Below are 13,024 nucleotides of genomic sequence, written 5' to 3'. Positions count from 1 at the left end.
TGGTGTATTCAATAAATTGAATTGTTCTATTGCCTAGCGCTTGTTCATCATTGAGGTAAGTCCATTCTTACTTTTAAACAGCTCTTCTTTATTTTATATTTGGGGGTAAGTCCTACATGCACTGATTTTTCGGCAGAGATAGTCCTACTAGCCACCTTGGCCAAGAACCGTCTTGTACATAACGTTTACTATTATCAATGCTAGTTTTCATCTTTTTCTTTGTGCAATGTTTCCAGGAACTTTTAATTGTTTGGTGAACAACGGAGCCTTATCAGCCTCAAAAACGGTTGTTGTCTACAGACTAGCCAAACAGTCCCTAATCACAGTAAGCCCGATAACTGCAAGCATTCAGAAGGGCACTAACGTCACCTTTTCATGCTGTGTTAACAACCCCGAAGTCTATTCCACCGTCTCACTGCAGACATCAAACTCGGGAAGCATAGGTAAGAGAAAATATTCTGGCAACTAAAGCTACTATAATTAGGTGTTGTTGTTTTTTAAGTTTACCTCAGATACTTAAAATGTTTTTGTTGTTTTTTTACATTTTCAAAGCCCCATTGCAGCCAATGTTTTTTCTTTTAAATTAGGTTGACGAGAATACTGTTAAAATGGCATTAAAGAAAATCTGTAAGAAAGCTGATTTGGCTGTTAATTATGATTTTCCTTGTGTATGTCCATATAAAAGAGTACTCAACAAATATTGGGCAACACCAATTTTAGTTTATGTCTTCATGGTCCACTAATATCCCTCACTTTTTTATTCAGTATGCATGTAAGTATTTTTTATTTTTGCTATGGTCTTTAAAAGTTGTCTTTTTTTTTTCTTCACAGCTATGACTAGAGTGCCCCCTTCCAACTGTTTTACAGCGCAGTATTCACCCATGGTGGGTATAACAGCGACCTGCACCCTAACAAACCAGATAAGCTCCACTGTGACCAGCAACCAAATGACAGTAAATATTGTAGAAGGTAAGACTTTGCACTCTTTTTCTTTTTTTTACATCTTAGAGCTGTGATCTGTAGACATGGATATTGTTTGAGCCACTCCGCTGTGCCTTGAAGAAACGGTGGCCGACTGAATAAGCATCTCTGTACTCAGGCAGCTCAGTGGTCTTGGTACTGCAGGTGATTAATAGTAACTTGGTTGAATGGCATAGAGGTTATTATCTCAACACTTGGTTGAATGGCATAGAGGTTATTATCCCAACTAGCATGTTCTGTTTTGCCGAACTAGGAATGCATTACAACCGTGCTATAACCACAGTACAGTTGTAACACTAGCGCAATGCATTTTCACATTGCGTATCAGTGTGTTTTGGAGTCTAAAGCCCACTCTGCTAGTATCTGCTTTCTGCTAGGAGAGTTCTGCTCTGGAAAAGTTTGCATCTGCATCTACAAGAAAGATTTCCAACACTGTCTTGCCTTGTTACTTCAGGCGAGCTATGACCTCAACAGGGCTACATTTTAGGGACTTACTTCGCATGGGAATGTGCCTACAAACATATCTTTTTTCATTGGAAACACATTTGAGCAACAAACATGCCTCACCACACCTCACAGTAACACCTTTCAGCAGGGGCGTTGCTAGGATTCTGAAAGATCCAGGGCACTCTGGGGCACCAAGAAAAAGGAGCAGTGGGGAAAAACTGTAGTGGCCATGACAGGATGTGGTCTGAGCCAACTATAACATAAATGTCACATGACACGAAAGAAGACAGAAGCCTCTGCTGCCAGTCTTTAGGTATGTATTTAAGGCCCGGTTACCCTTGCTCATTCACCCGGCTGGCTGCTGCACCCTCCCTCACCCTGCAGGCACTCAGGATCGTGTCCCCACATCCCCATCCCCCGCGGAATGGTCCATTTCTTCACTAGTGTGAAGAAACGTTCCATTCCCATTGCTCCAATGCAAAAACATTTTTTCTCCGGTTCCATTCCTCTAGGCAAAAAGGTCCGGAAAATTAGGGCCTGCTGCATTTTTTTGTCTGGTGAACGGATCGCACGGAACGTACATGTACCAATGGAGGCATGTGAACGGTCCAATAGGTTAACATTGTATCTTTTCACATCCATTCCGTTTGTACAGTATACGTTCCGTAAAGGGCCTCAGGCAAAGTGACAGTGAAGATACTTACCATACTTTTCGGACCATAAGAAGTGCCTGACTATAAGATACACCTAGGTATAGAGGGTAAAAGTCAGAGAAAGAAAAATATACTAAGCCTGGTGTGCCCCTGGTGCTGGGGCATCTTGTGGACTTTTCAGATTACAGAAGAATTGTCAAAAATTATGTAACAAACCAAGGAGATTGTGTATAGTAAAACATCAGGGAATAAGGTAGAAACAAAATTGAACAAAGTCTAAGCAGCCTATGGAATTACCATGTGCATAGGTAGGTACTGTAAGTCCAGCAGTTGGGAGAAAGTTCTGTAAGAGTCCAAATAAAAGGGAGTTGGGCCTGGGGTCCAGTTGGGCCAGCAGATGGATCCGGGATAGATGGATCAAGGTGTGAGATGGAAAAAAGCAAGAAAGGATCAGGGACAGTCTGTGTGGCAGACCTTTGACCCCTACACTCCTACAGGTGGAGTTGAAATGGGAGATGGGCAGACTCTGCTATCTGATCCAGATCCACCACTTTTATTAGAGGAAGAAATCATACATATCAAGCACTGGTGGTTTATCTTCTTTTATATCAGAAAAATTCATATTTCGGCTTCAGAATATGTCATAATTAGGACTGAAGTCTGGGAACATTCATATTTTGCTCAATATTAATCTTTGTGAAAAGTTGGAATCAATTGAAATATGAAAATATGATAGAAAACCTATATTATTTATTCCTAGATGCATCTGAGGTAACATTAACCTCCCTGGCGTTCTGGACGAGCTAGGCCCGTCCAGAGACGCCGGAGGTGACCGCTCACGATTTTAATAATTTTTTTTGAAAAACACGCTTGCTTGCTGCGTGCCTTACCCGATTGCCGCCGCCCGCCGCCTCCCTTGTCGCTATACAGCACCCCCCCAGCCGAGACCCCGTGCGCTGCCTGGCAAATCAGTGCCAGCCAGTGCTGAGGGGTGGATCGGGTCTCCCTTTGACGTCATGGCGACGGGGGAAGCCCTCCAGGAAATCCCATTCAGAACGGGATTTCTAGATGGGCCATTGCGCCGGCGGCGATCGGAGGGGTGGGAGGGACGCCGCATGATTCCCCCAATCATGTAGCTAGCGCTAGGCTATGATGAAAAGGATGTATCAAGCGCTTCACAAGAAAAACCAAAGATAGCTGCCAGAGGTTATTCCAATCCACAATGGAACTGTCACATATATATCTTTACTCCTCAGTAGTGTTGGGCGAACACCTAGATGTTCGGGTTCGCGAACGTTCGCCGAACATCGCCGCGATGTTCGGGTGTTCGCGCCGAACTCCGAACATAATGGAAGTCAATGGGGACCCGAACTTTCGTGCTTTGTAAAGCTTCCTTACATGCTACATACCCCAAATTTGCAGGGTATGTGCACCTTGGGAGTGGGTACAAGAGGAAAAAAAAAATATTTGAAAAAGAGCTTATAGTTTTTGAGAAAATTGATTGTAAAGTTTCAAAGGAAAAAATGTCTTTTAAATGCTATACAGTGGTGGGTGAGCGGTGTACTAATATTCCCAGCAGACACAGAGTGGCAGTAAACAGAATGCTATATAGTGTGGCTGAGCGAGGTACACAGAGTGGCAGTAAACAGAATGCTATATAGTGTGGCTGAGCGAGCGGTGTACTACTGTTCCCAGCAGACACAGAGTGGCAGTAAACACAATGCTATATAGTGTGGCTGAGCGAGGTACACAGAGTGGCAGTAAACAGAATGCTATATAGTGTGGCTGAGCGAGCGGTGTACTACTATTCCCAGCAGCGACACAATGACTGGGGGGACCCTGGCTAGCGTGGCTGGAGCGCGAACTACCCTGCCTGCCTACCCAAAGCTAAACCCACAGACAAATGGCGGAGATATGACGTGGTTCGGGTATTTATTTACCCGAACCACGTGACAGTTCGGCCAATCAGAGCGCGTTCGGGTCTGAACCACGTGACCCGTTCGGCCAATCACAGCGCTAGCCGAACGTTCGGGGAACGTTCGGCCATGCGCTCTTAGTTCGGCCATGTGGCCGAACAGTTTGGACGAACACCATCAGGTGTTCGGCTGAACTCGAACATCACCCGAACAGGGTGATGTTCTGCAGAACCCGAACAGTGGCGAACACTGTTCGCCCAACACTACTCCTCAGCGCTGTTTGTAGTTGTCACTCTCACTGCTAAAGCCTGCGGTCACCCAGTGCTTATTGGTATAGTGACCACCACCAAAGGGATAAATCCACAAGCCAGGCTTAGTTTATTTAAAAGCAGGGAGTTGACAACTTTCTTTGTAAATCACAGTCATTAAAAACAATCCACTTACATTGTGGGTCCATGCAAACTGGACCCTCACTGCATCAAAGAGCCTATAAGGTATCTGCACTGACTCAAAGCTAGCTCTAGGCTAGCTACACGAAAAATGTAGCTAGCATGAAAAAAAAAAAATGTGCAAAAAACGTTCCCGCGGCCGCAGAAATCAGAACGCCAGGAAGGTTAAAGGGAAGGTTCAGGGACGATAAAAAAAATAAAATCCATATCCACTTACCTGGGGCTTCCTCCAGCCTGTGGCAGGCAGGCAGGAGGTGCCCTCGGCGCCGCTCCGCAGGCTCCTGGTGGTCTGGCCAGGTCGGGTCGGCCACCGGGAGCCTGCGGAGCGGCGCCGAGGGCACCTCCTGCTTGCCACGGGCTGGAGGAAGCCCCAAGTAAGTGGATATGGATTTATTTATTTTTTATCGTCCCTGAACCTTCCCTTTAAGCCTGATCTTGCTTCCTGGTGAAAGGACAAATGGGGAAAGCTATCTTTCCTGTCTTTAGGGCTAGTTCACATCTAGGGCATTTTTTCAGGCGATTTTCAAAATTGCCCTTAAATCGCTTGTGCAATGACTCCCTATGAGAGAGTTCACATCTGAGTGGTTTGTTTCCAATACGCTCAGCAAAGCGCTGCCTGTATACATTTTTAAGGCGATTTTGCCTCAATGGAAGGTATAGGAGAATCGCAAAACGCTCACAAAATCGTTTTTGGCAGCGATTGCATTCGCGTTTTTAAGAATAAATACATTGTATTTATTATTCTCCGGGTCAAAGAGTTCACTTTCTGACTTGTATCAGGGAGTGAATTAAAAAAAAATCGCTCTGTAAAAGCACTTAGAAAAGCGATTTAAAAAAAAAACAGCGCACAGGCAGGCGCAAAAAAAATTGTGCACAAAATCGCAAAAAACGCTTGCATTTGCGATTTCGATTTTAGATGTGAACAGAGCCTAAGTGTTAAGGTTGTCTATGGTTTCTGGCGCATACACACGCCTGATTTCTTCAAACGACCCGCCTGCAGGGCTGCCGCTCTGACCACAGTATCCCCGTGTGTACATTCTGTCGGCAGGCTGATAAGGCTGGTTTTGACTTATCTGCTCAGCGGTTCGGCAATGCTGGGCCGAAATTACGCATTAGCGTAATTACGCATCATAATTCACTACAAATGCACCGTAAGCGTTACGTGTAAGGTTACGGTATTACGCGTAATTAATTACGCGTAGACCGTAGGGTTACGTTTTACGCGTAACAAATTACGCGTAAGACAGTAAACTCCCATTGAAATTACACAGTCTGCCGTAATCGCGTAATCGCGTAATATTACGCTCCCGTATAATATAAAAAAGCCGCCGACTTTAAGGGTTAATAGCAAAGCCCCCTTAAGTGCTAAGAGCCTCAAATTTGGAGAATATATTAAGGAGATCAGAAGGAATAAGAGGAAAATTTTTTTTTCAAAAAGACCTTATAGTTTTTGAGAAAATCGATGTTAAAGTTTCAAAGGAAAAATATATACATTTAAAAACCCGCCGACTTTAACGGTTAATAGCAAAGCCTGCTTAAAATTTAGGAACACCAAATTCACAGGGTATATTAAGGGGATCAGTGGGAATAAGAGGAAAAATTTTTTTTTCAAAAAGACCTTATAGTTTTTGAGAAAATCGATTTTTAAGTTTCAAGGGCGAAAATGTCTTTTAAATGCGGAAAATGTCAGTTTTTTTTGCACAGGTAACAATAGTGTTTTATTTTCATAGATTCCCCCAAGTGGGAAGAGTTTTACTTACTTCGTTCTGAGTGTGGGAAATATAAAAAAAAAACGACGTGGGGTCCCCCCTCCCAGACCTCTTTAACCCCTTGTCTCCCATGCAGACTGGGATAGCCAGAATGCGGAGCACCGGCCGCGTGGGGCTCCGCACCCTGACTATACCAGCCCGCATGGTCCATGGATTGGGGGGTCTCGGAAGGGGAGGGGCAGCCAAGCTTTCCCCTCCCCCTCCGAGCCCTTGTCCAATCCAAGGACAAGGGGCTCTTCTCCACCTCCGATGGGCGGTGGAGGTGGAGGCCGCGATTTCCTGGGGAGGGGTTCATGGTGGCATCTGGGAGTCCCCTTTAAAAAGGGGTCCCCCAGATGCCCACCCCCCTCCCAGGAGAAATGAGTATAGAGGTACTTGTAGTACCCCTTACCCATTTCCTTTAAGAGTTAAAAGTAAATAAACACACAAACACATAGAAAAAGTATTTTAATTGAACAAAAAACATAACCACGAAAAAAGTCCTTTAATATTCTTAATTAACCATTAATACTTACCTGTCCCTTTAAAAGCCAGTTCCCACGCAATATCCTCGGAAATATACTAATCAGTTACAATGTAACAAAGTTATTACAATGTAACAACTTTGTTACATTGTAACTACGCCGCACCCGACGTCACTCACCGCCGCCACCGCGTCTGTGCTGCAGGACCCGACAGAGCTCTGAGCTATAGCTCAGAGCTCTCTAAGCATCTTTGTATTTGGGCTCCAAGGAGCCCCATTGGTCCTTAGCAGACCAATGGGGTTCCTTCAAATCAGAAGGAACCCCATTGGTCTGCTAAGGACCAATGGGGCTCCTTGGAGCCCAAATACAAAGATGCTTAGAGAGCTCTGAGCTATAGCTCAGAGCTCTGTCGGGTCCTGCAGCACAGACGCGGTGGCGGCGGCGGCGGTGAGTGACGTCGGGTGCGGCGTAGTTACAATGTAACAAAGTTGTTACATTGTAATAACTTTGTTACATTGTAACTGATTAGTATATTTCCGAGGATATTGCATGGGAACTGGCTTTTAAAGGGACAGGTAAGTATTAATGGTTAATTAAGAATATTAAAGGACTTTTTTCGTGGTTATGTTTTTTGTTCAATTAAAATACTTTTTCTATGTGTTTGTGTGTTTATTTACTTTTAACTCTTAAAGGAAATGGGTAAGGGGTACTACAAGTACCTCTATACTCATTTCTCCTGGGAGGGGGGTGGGCATCTGGGGGACCCCTTTTTAAAGGGGACTCCCAGATGCCACCATGAACCCCTCCCCAGGAAATCGCGGCCTCCACCTCCACCGCCCATCGGAGGTGGAGAAGAGCCCCTTGTCCTTGGATTGGACAAGGGCTCGGAGGGGGAGGGGAAAGCTTGGCTGCCCCTCCCCTTCCGAGACCCCCCAATCCATGGACCATGCGGGCTGGTATAGTCAGGATGCGGAGCCCCACGCGGCCGGTGCTCCGCATTCTGGCTATCCCAGTCTGCATGGGGGACAAGGGGTTAAAGAGGTCTGGGAGGGGGGACCCCACGTCGTTTTTTTTTTATATTTCCCACACTCAGAACGAAGTAAGTAAAACTCTTCCCACTTGGGGGAATCTATGAAAATAAAACACTATTGTTACCTGTGCAAAAAAAACTGACATTTTCCACATTTAAAAGACATTTTCGCCCTTGAAACTTAAAAATCGATTTTCTCAAAAACTATAAGGTCTTTTTGAAAAAAAAATTTTTCCTCTTATTCCCACTGATCCCCTTAATATACCCTGTGAATTTGGTGTTCCTAAATTTTAAGCAGGCTTTGCTATTAACCGTTAAAGTCGGCGGGTTTTTAAATGTATATATTTTTCCTTTGAAACTTTAACATCGATTTTCTCAAAAACTATAAGGTCTTTTTGAAAAAAAAAAATTTCCTCTTATTCCTTCTGATCTCCTTAATATATTCTCCAAATTTGAGGCTCTTAGCACTTAAGGGGGCTTTGCTATTAACCCTTAAAGTCGGCGGCTACCTAACATTGATCCATGCGTCAACTTTTCCGCTTGGCAGCATGACCTTACCATTAATTGCTAGTAGGATTTTACGCGTAAACCTATAACGTAATAACATGAATTACGGTATACTTACGCGTAATTGCGTAAGTGCTATGCGTATTTATAGACATATACCGAAATTGACTGTCTATGCCGTAAGCGTAATTTCGTAATGCGTAATAGCGTAAAATTACGCGTAATGATCCGTAAGCGTAGCTTTCTCCATTACGACCAGCACTGCGGTTCGGTCAAAGCCAGCCTTATCAGCCTGCCGGCAGAATGTACACACGGGGATACTGTTGTCAGAACGTCCGCCTCGCGGGCGGGTCTAACGACCCATCATTTGAAGAAATCAGGCGTGTGTACGCGTCTTAAAGGGGAACTGAAGAGAGAGGTATATGAAGGCTGTCATGTTTATTTCCTTTTAAGCAATACCAGTTGCCTGGCAGCCCTGCTGATCCTCTGCCTCTAATACTATTAGCCACAGCCCCTGAACAAGCATGCAGCAGATCAGATGTTTCAGTGGTTCAGACTTATAAGTCTGATCTGACAAGATTAGCTGCATGCTTGTTTCTGGTTTTAATCAGATACTACTGCAGAGAAATAGACCAGCAGGGCTGCCAGGCAACTGGTATTGATTAAAAGGAAATAAACATGACAGCCTCCATATACCTCTCTCTTCAGTTCCCCTTTAATGTCTGCACTGGAGATTCCTGAGCTGCTTCTGGTGGAGAAGATTTTATCTCAGTTTCTCTCATCTATGTATCTAAATTGTCAAATAGGCTGATCCAGGCACTTTAGATGAGTTTATGGCTTCCCCTGTGGGTTTTTTTTTACAACTGCATTTAGGGAAAGTGTAAACAGTCCTGACAATTACCTTCTACAGACACATCTTTGGATTTCCTTTCTTTCTAAGAAAACTAAAGCTAAATGGGATCTCTGGTAAGGGCCCTTTTCCACTAGCAAGCGTGATCGCAAGCGCAAATCACCTGAGCTTGCGATCAGGCAGGTTCCTTTTTGCACTATCGGCGTTCTGCTGTACCGCCGAGAATCGCGCAGGACGGCGATGGCGTTTCGGCAAAAAACAAATCGCGATCGAAGCGCCGTAGTGGAAAAAGAGCACCGCAATTTACATGTTATTGTGGTGCTCTAGCGATTAGAAAAATGGCTGCGATGCGCTTTTTAAATCGCATCGCAGCCAGTGGAAAAGGGCCCTATGTCTTTGTGTGATGACTTTCGGGCAAATGGTGATTATTCGTCACACTGGACATAGCACAAAGCACAACATAACCACTTTTTAGTAAGGCCGGAAGCGCTCTATGCATGTGCAGTAGCGATTGCCGTGTAACTGCGCATGGACAGAACACTACTGACCACGGGAGCGCAATGAAAAGATGTGTGGCCACCCAGCTTAGCGGGGATCTGCGTTGCTGGCCGGAGGGACTTAAACCGGCGTCATGGGCTCAGTAGGATTCCCGGGGGATGCAAGAAGCCCCAGTAAGTTTGATTAAACTTATTTTCTTTAAGCCAAAAAAGGGGCAATAGAAAAGAACTGTTGTGAACTAAGCAGACAGATCCCTGCATGGGGTGATAGAAAGAGGGCACAGGTCCTCACATATCAGTTACATAACTGCCAATACGCATGTGGCCATTTAAAGAGTCTGAAGCATTTTAAAATACCTGTTTTTATGGAGTAGGCCGCTTCAGCATTATAATTCAAACTGATTCGCCGCATCTCCGCGGCAGAACAAGGTTTTTATCCCCATTAAATCTCAGGGCAAAAATCCACAACTTGCCAGGTCATGGTGGATTTTGCTGCCCGGGGGAGGCAGAGCTTTACGCCGTAACTCTGCCTCCAGTCCGATCAATCTCCGCCCCTCCCCGCCCCACTCAGTGAAAGAAGACTCAGAGGGGCGGGGAGAGGAGGAGATCGGCGGAGATTGACTGAAGCAGAGGCAGAGCTACTGCACAAAGCTCTGCCTCTAACAGGAGGTACCCTCGAATTTAGCTCTGGGGATTTCGGGGTGATTAAGACCTCGTACTGCCGCGGGAATGCAGCAAATCGGTTTGGGTTATAATGCTGAAGCGGCCTGCACCATAAAAACATTCATTTTAAAAAGCTTCAGACTCTCTTTAAATGGAGAGGTGCAGTGAGCCAGTGACAGTATTATAATGTAATGTATATGGTAAAGTGAGTGGAATGGTAATTCAACCTTTGATCTGCATTATTTTTCCTCTGCAGTTGCAAGTTGTAATGATCCTGTCCTCCTTGCTGGAGCGGTGGGTAGTACCACCACAGTTCCTTGCAAGAATATTTATCCAGATCAGACTGGAAATATTAACTACATATGTGCCGAATCAGGACAGTGGATTCAGACCGGTTCAACCTGTGTTTCTGCAGCTCTCAGCAACCTGAAGGATGAACTTGACGTAAGTTTAAACCGTTCAACACTAACCAGCATAGATTACAATCGGGGCAGATTCAGACAATTTGAACACACTACCCAAGACACCCACCGTCACCCACGGCTGGCCTTTGACTTGAGCGACCAGAACAGTCACTCAGGGTGCTGGCTTCCGGGGGGGCGCACATGTACATTCAACTAGGCCTGCCACCCTGGACACATACCTACCTGGCTGCGGGCTCCAGCTGGGTCCATCTATTGCTGCTTTGCGTGGTTGTTCTGCCCCCTGGTGCCGCTGGGGATGGGGGCGAAGACTCCAGGAAACTGCTGCTGCCTCTTGCGGAGTGTGAGCCAGTAACTCCGCCCCTTGCTCACAGGCGATATGTGATTGGATGGCTCAGCCTCACCTTGCTTCAGTGGGAGATGCAGGCTGCTCAGGAGATGCACAGCTCACATGTGGAGAGAGATTTGTCACTCCTGACCTGATTCCTGGCCATCTTCTCCTGTTCCCAGCTACACTGTCACTGGACAGTAAGAAGACCAGCAAAAACGAAGGTTCCCAAACTGCCTCCCTACGCTAAAGGGGGGATATCCCTAGATACACGAAGGGGGGGATCTGCCTATATACACTAAAAGGGCATCTGCAAGCCTAGCCTATATACACTGAAGGGGGGATCTGCCTATGCATACTAAAGGGGGGATCTGCCAGCATACACAAAAGGGGGGGATATGTCTAAATACATTAAAGGGGAGGAGCTGCCTAAATACACTAAAGGGGATCTGCCTCTATACAGAAAAGGGGGCTCTGCCTATATACACCAAAGGGGGGGATCTGCCTATATACACTAAAAGTCTTGCACATGGGCATGTGCGTGCTTGGGGGGGGGGGGGGGGTGCACCAAATTCTGGTTATGCTCAGGGCGCTGTGAAACCTAAGGCTGGCCCTGCCGTCACCAACCTGCCTTTCTCCATCCAACAATTATTGGCATTAAAAATAGTGACGAGCACAAACTTCACAATTAAGTTTTCATGCAAACATAACACATCTGTAATTTTGTGTAATTATGGAAAATGTTGCATAATTTTGTGCTGACTTTGGCAGTTAATAGCAAAGCCCCCAAACTTGCTATCATCACCAAAATTGTTACGTATGTTAAGGGGAATACTGGGAACAAGTAAAAAAAAAAAAGACCTTGTAGTTTTTGAGAAAATCGATTTTAAAAATGCAAGGGGGAAATGGTTTTTAAACACATTTTTCTGCATTTAAAAAACATTTTCTTTGCATTTTTAAAAGCGATTTTCTCAAAAACGACAAGGTCTTTGTTTGACTCGTACCCACTATTCTCCTTAATATACTGTATTTAGCAATTTTGGTGACAATAGCATGTATGTGGGGGGTTTGCTAAAGTCAGCATGATATTACGGTAATGTACATGGAATTACGATTAATTAGACAAAATCAATTGAATTTACAAATCATAATTACGTATAGCCATAATTTTCTCATAAAATTTTGCGTAATTTTAATAAGCTGTTTATGATCATCAGGGCTGTGTAGTCGGTACAAAAATCTTCCGACTCCGACTCCTTAGTTTATGGAACCACGACTCCAACTCCGACTCCGGGTACCCAAAATGGCCCCAACTCCGACTCCGGGTACCCAAAATGGCCCCAACTCCGACTCCTCGACTCTGACTCCTTAGTCTAATACTTAACAGGGCTGTGGAATTTGTACAAGAATCATTCGACTCCCGACTCCTCCGTTTATGAAATCAACGACTCCGACTCCAACTCCGAGTGCCCAAAATTGCCCTGACTCCGACTCCTCGACTCCGACTCCACAGCCCTGATGATCATCACTAATTACAATGTCCATCAGGAAAATAAATATATTTGTCTTGGCAATCTCTACCTGTTAGACTACTTGTTTGTCAGAAAACCTGACAAATGAGAAAGTCATTGTGAGAAGTGAAGCACTGTGCCTTGAGATCTTGCTTTGATTTTTTTTTTTTTTGCTTGGTTAGTTATTGTAAGAGCCTGATCTCTGTTGCCTTAGCACCAGCGATTGGCTACATTATATGCAAAATCCGGCTATCGTTGGCCAATACGGTAACAGAGCTTGGCTTCCCTGTAACCAAACTCCTGATATTGCTGGTGACTGGGGAGGTAATGCCGGTGGTGATAAGCACCAATTTCGCATAGGCGTATTTTTGCATCGAAATTCGCAATTACAATGAAAAATCGGGAAAAATTGTAACTAATTTTGTCTATCGTTATAATTTGTAATTTCACCAAATTTTTGTGTAATTTTTGCGTTATTTTGTGCCAACATTTTTGGTTAATCGCAAAGCCCCCATACATGCTATTACTACCAAAATT

The 13,024-nt window shown here is 44.8% G+C and overlaps 1 protein-coding gene across 6 annotated transcripts in view; it reads left to right on the top strand.

Annotated features, from left to right (window-relative positions):
* The window catches only part of LOC137571282 (adhesion G protein-coupled receptor F5-like), a 299,361-nt gene that overhangs the window by 238,616 nt on the left and 47,721 nt on the right, over positions 1-13,024 (top strand). For all 6 annotated transcript variants that reach the window (XM_068280195.1, XM_068280196.1, XM_068280194.1 and 3 more), the window contains 3 exons: positions 237-443; positions 832-969; positions 10,483-10,670. In XM_068280195.1, the coding sequence (XP_068136296.1) occupies positions 237-443; positions 832-969; positions 10,483-10,670 (533 nt within the window). The remainder of the gene's footprint in view (positions 1-236; positions 444-831; positions 970-10,482; positions 10,671-13,024) is intronic.

Source organism: Hyperolius riggenbachi, chromosome 4 (genome assembly GCF_040937935.1).
Source record: "Hyperolius riggenbachi isolate aHypRig1 chromosome 4, aHypRig1.pri, whole genome shotgun sequence".
NCBI lineage: Eukaryota > Metazoa > Chordata > Amphibia > Anura > Hyperoliidae > Hyperolius > Hyperolius riggenbachi.
This window is presented reverse-complemented; position numbering and strand designations above follow the sequence as displayed.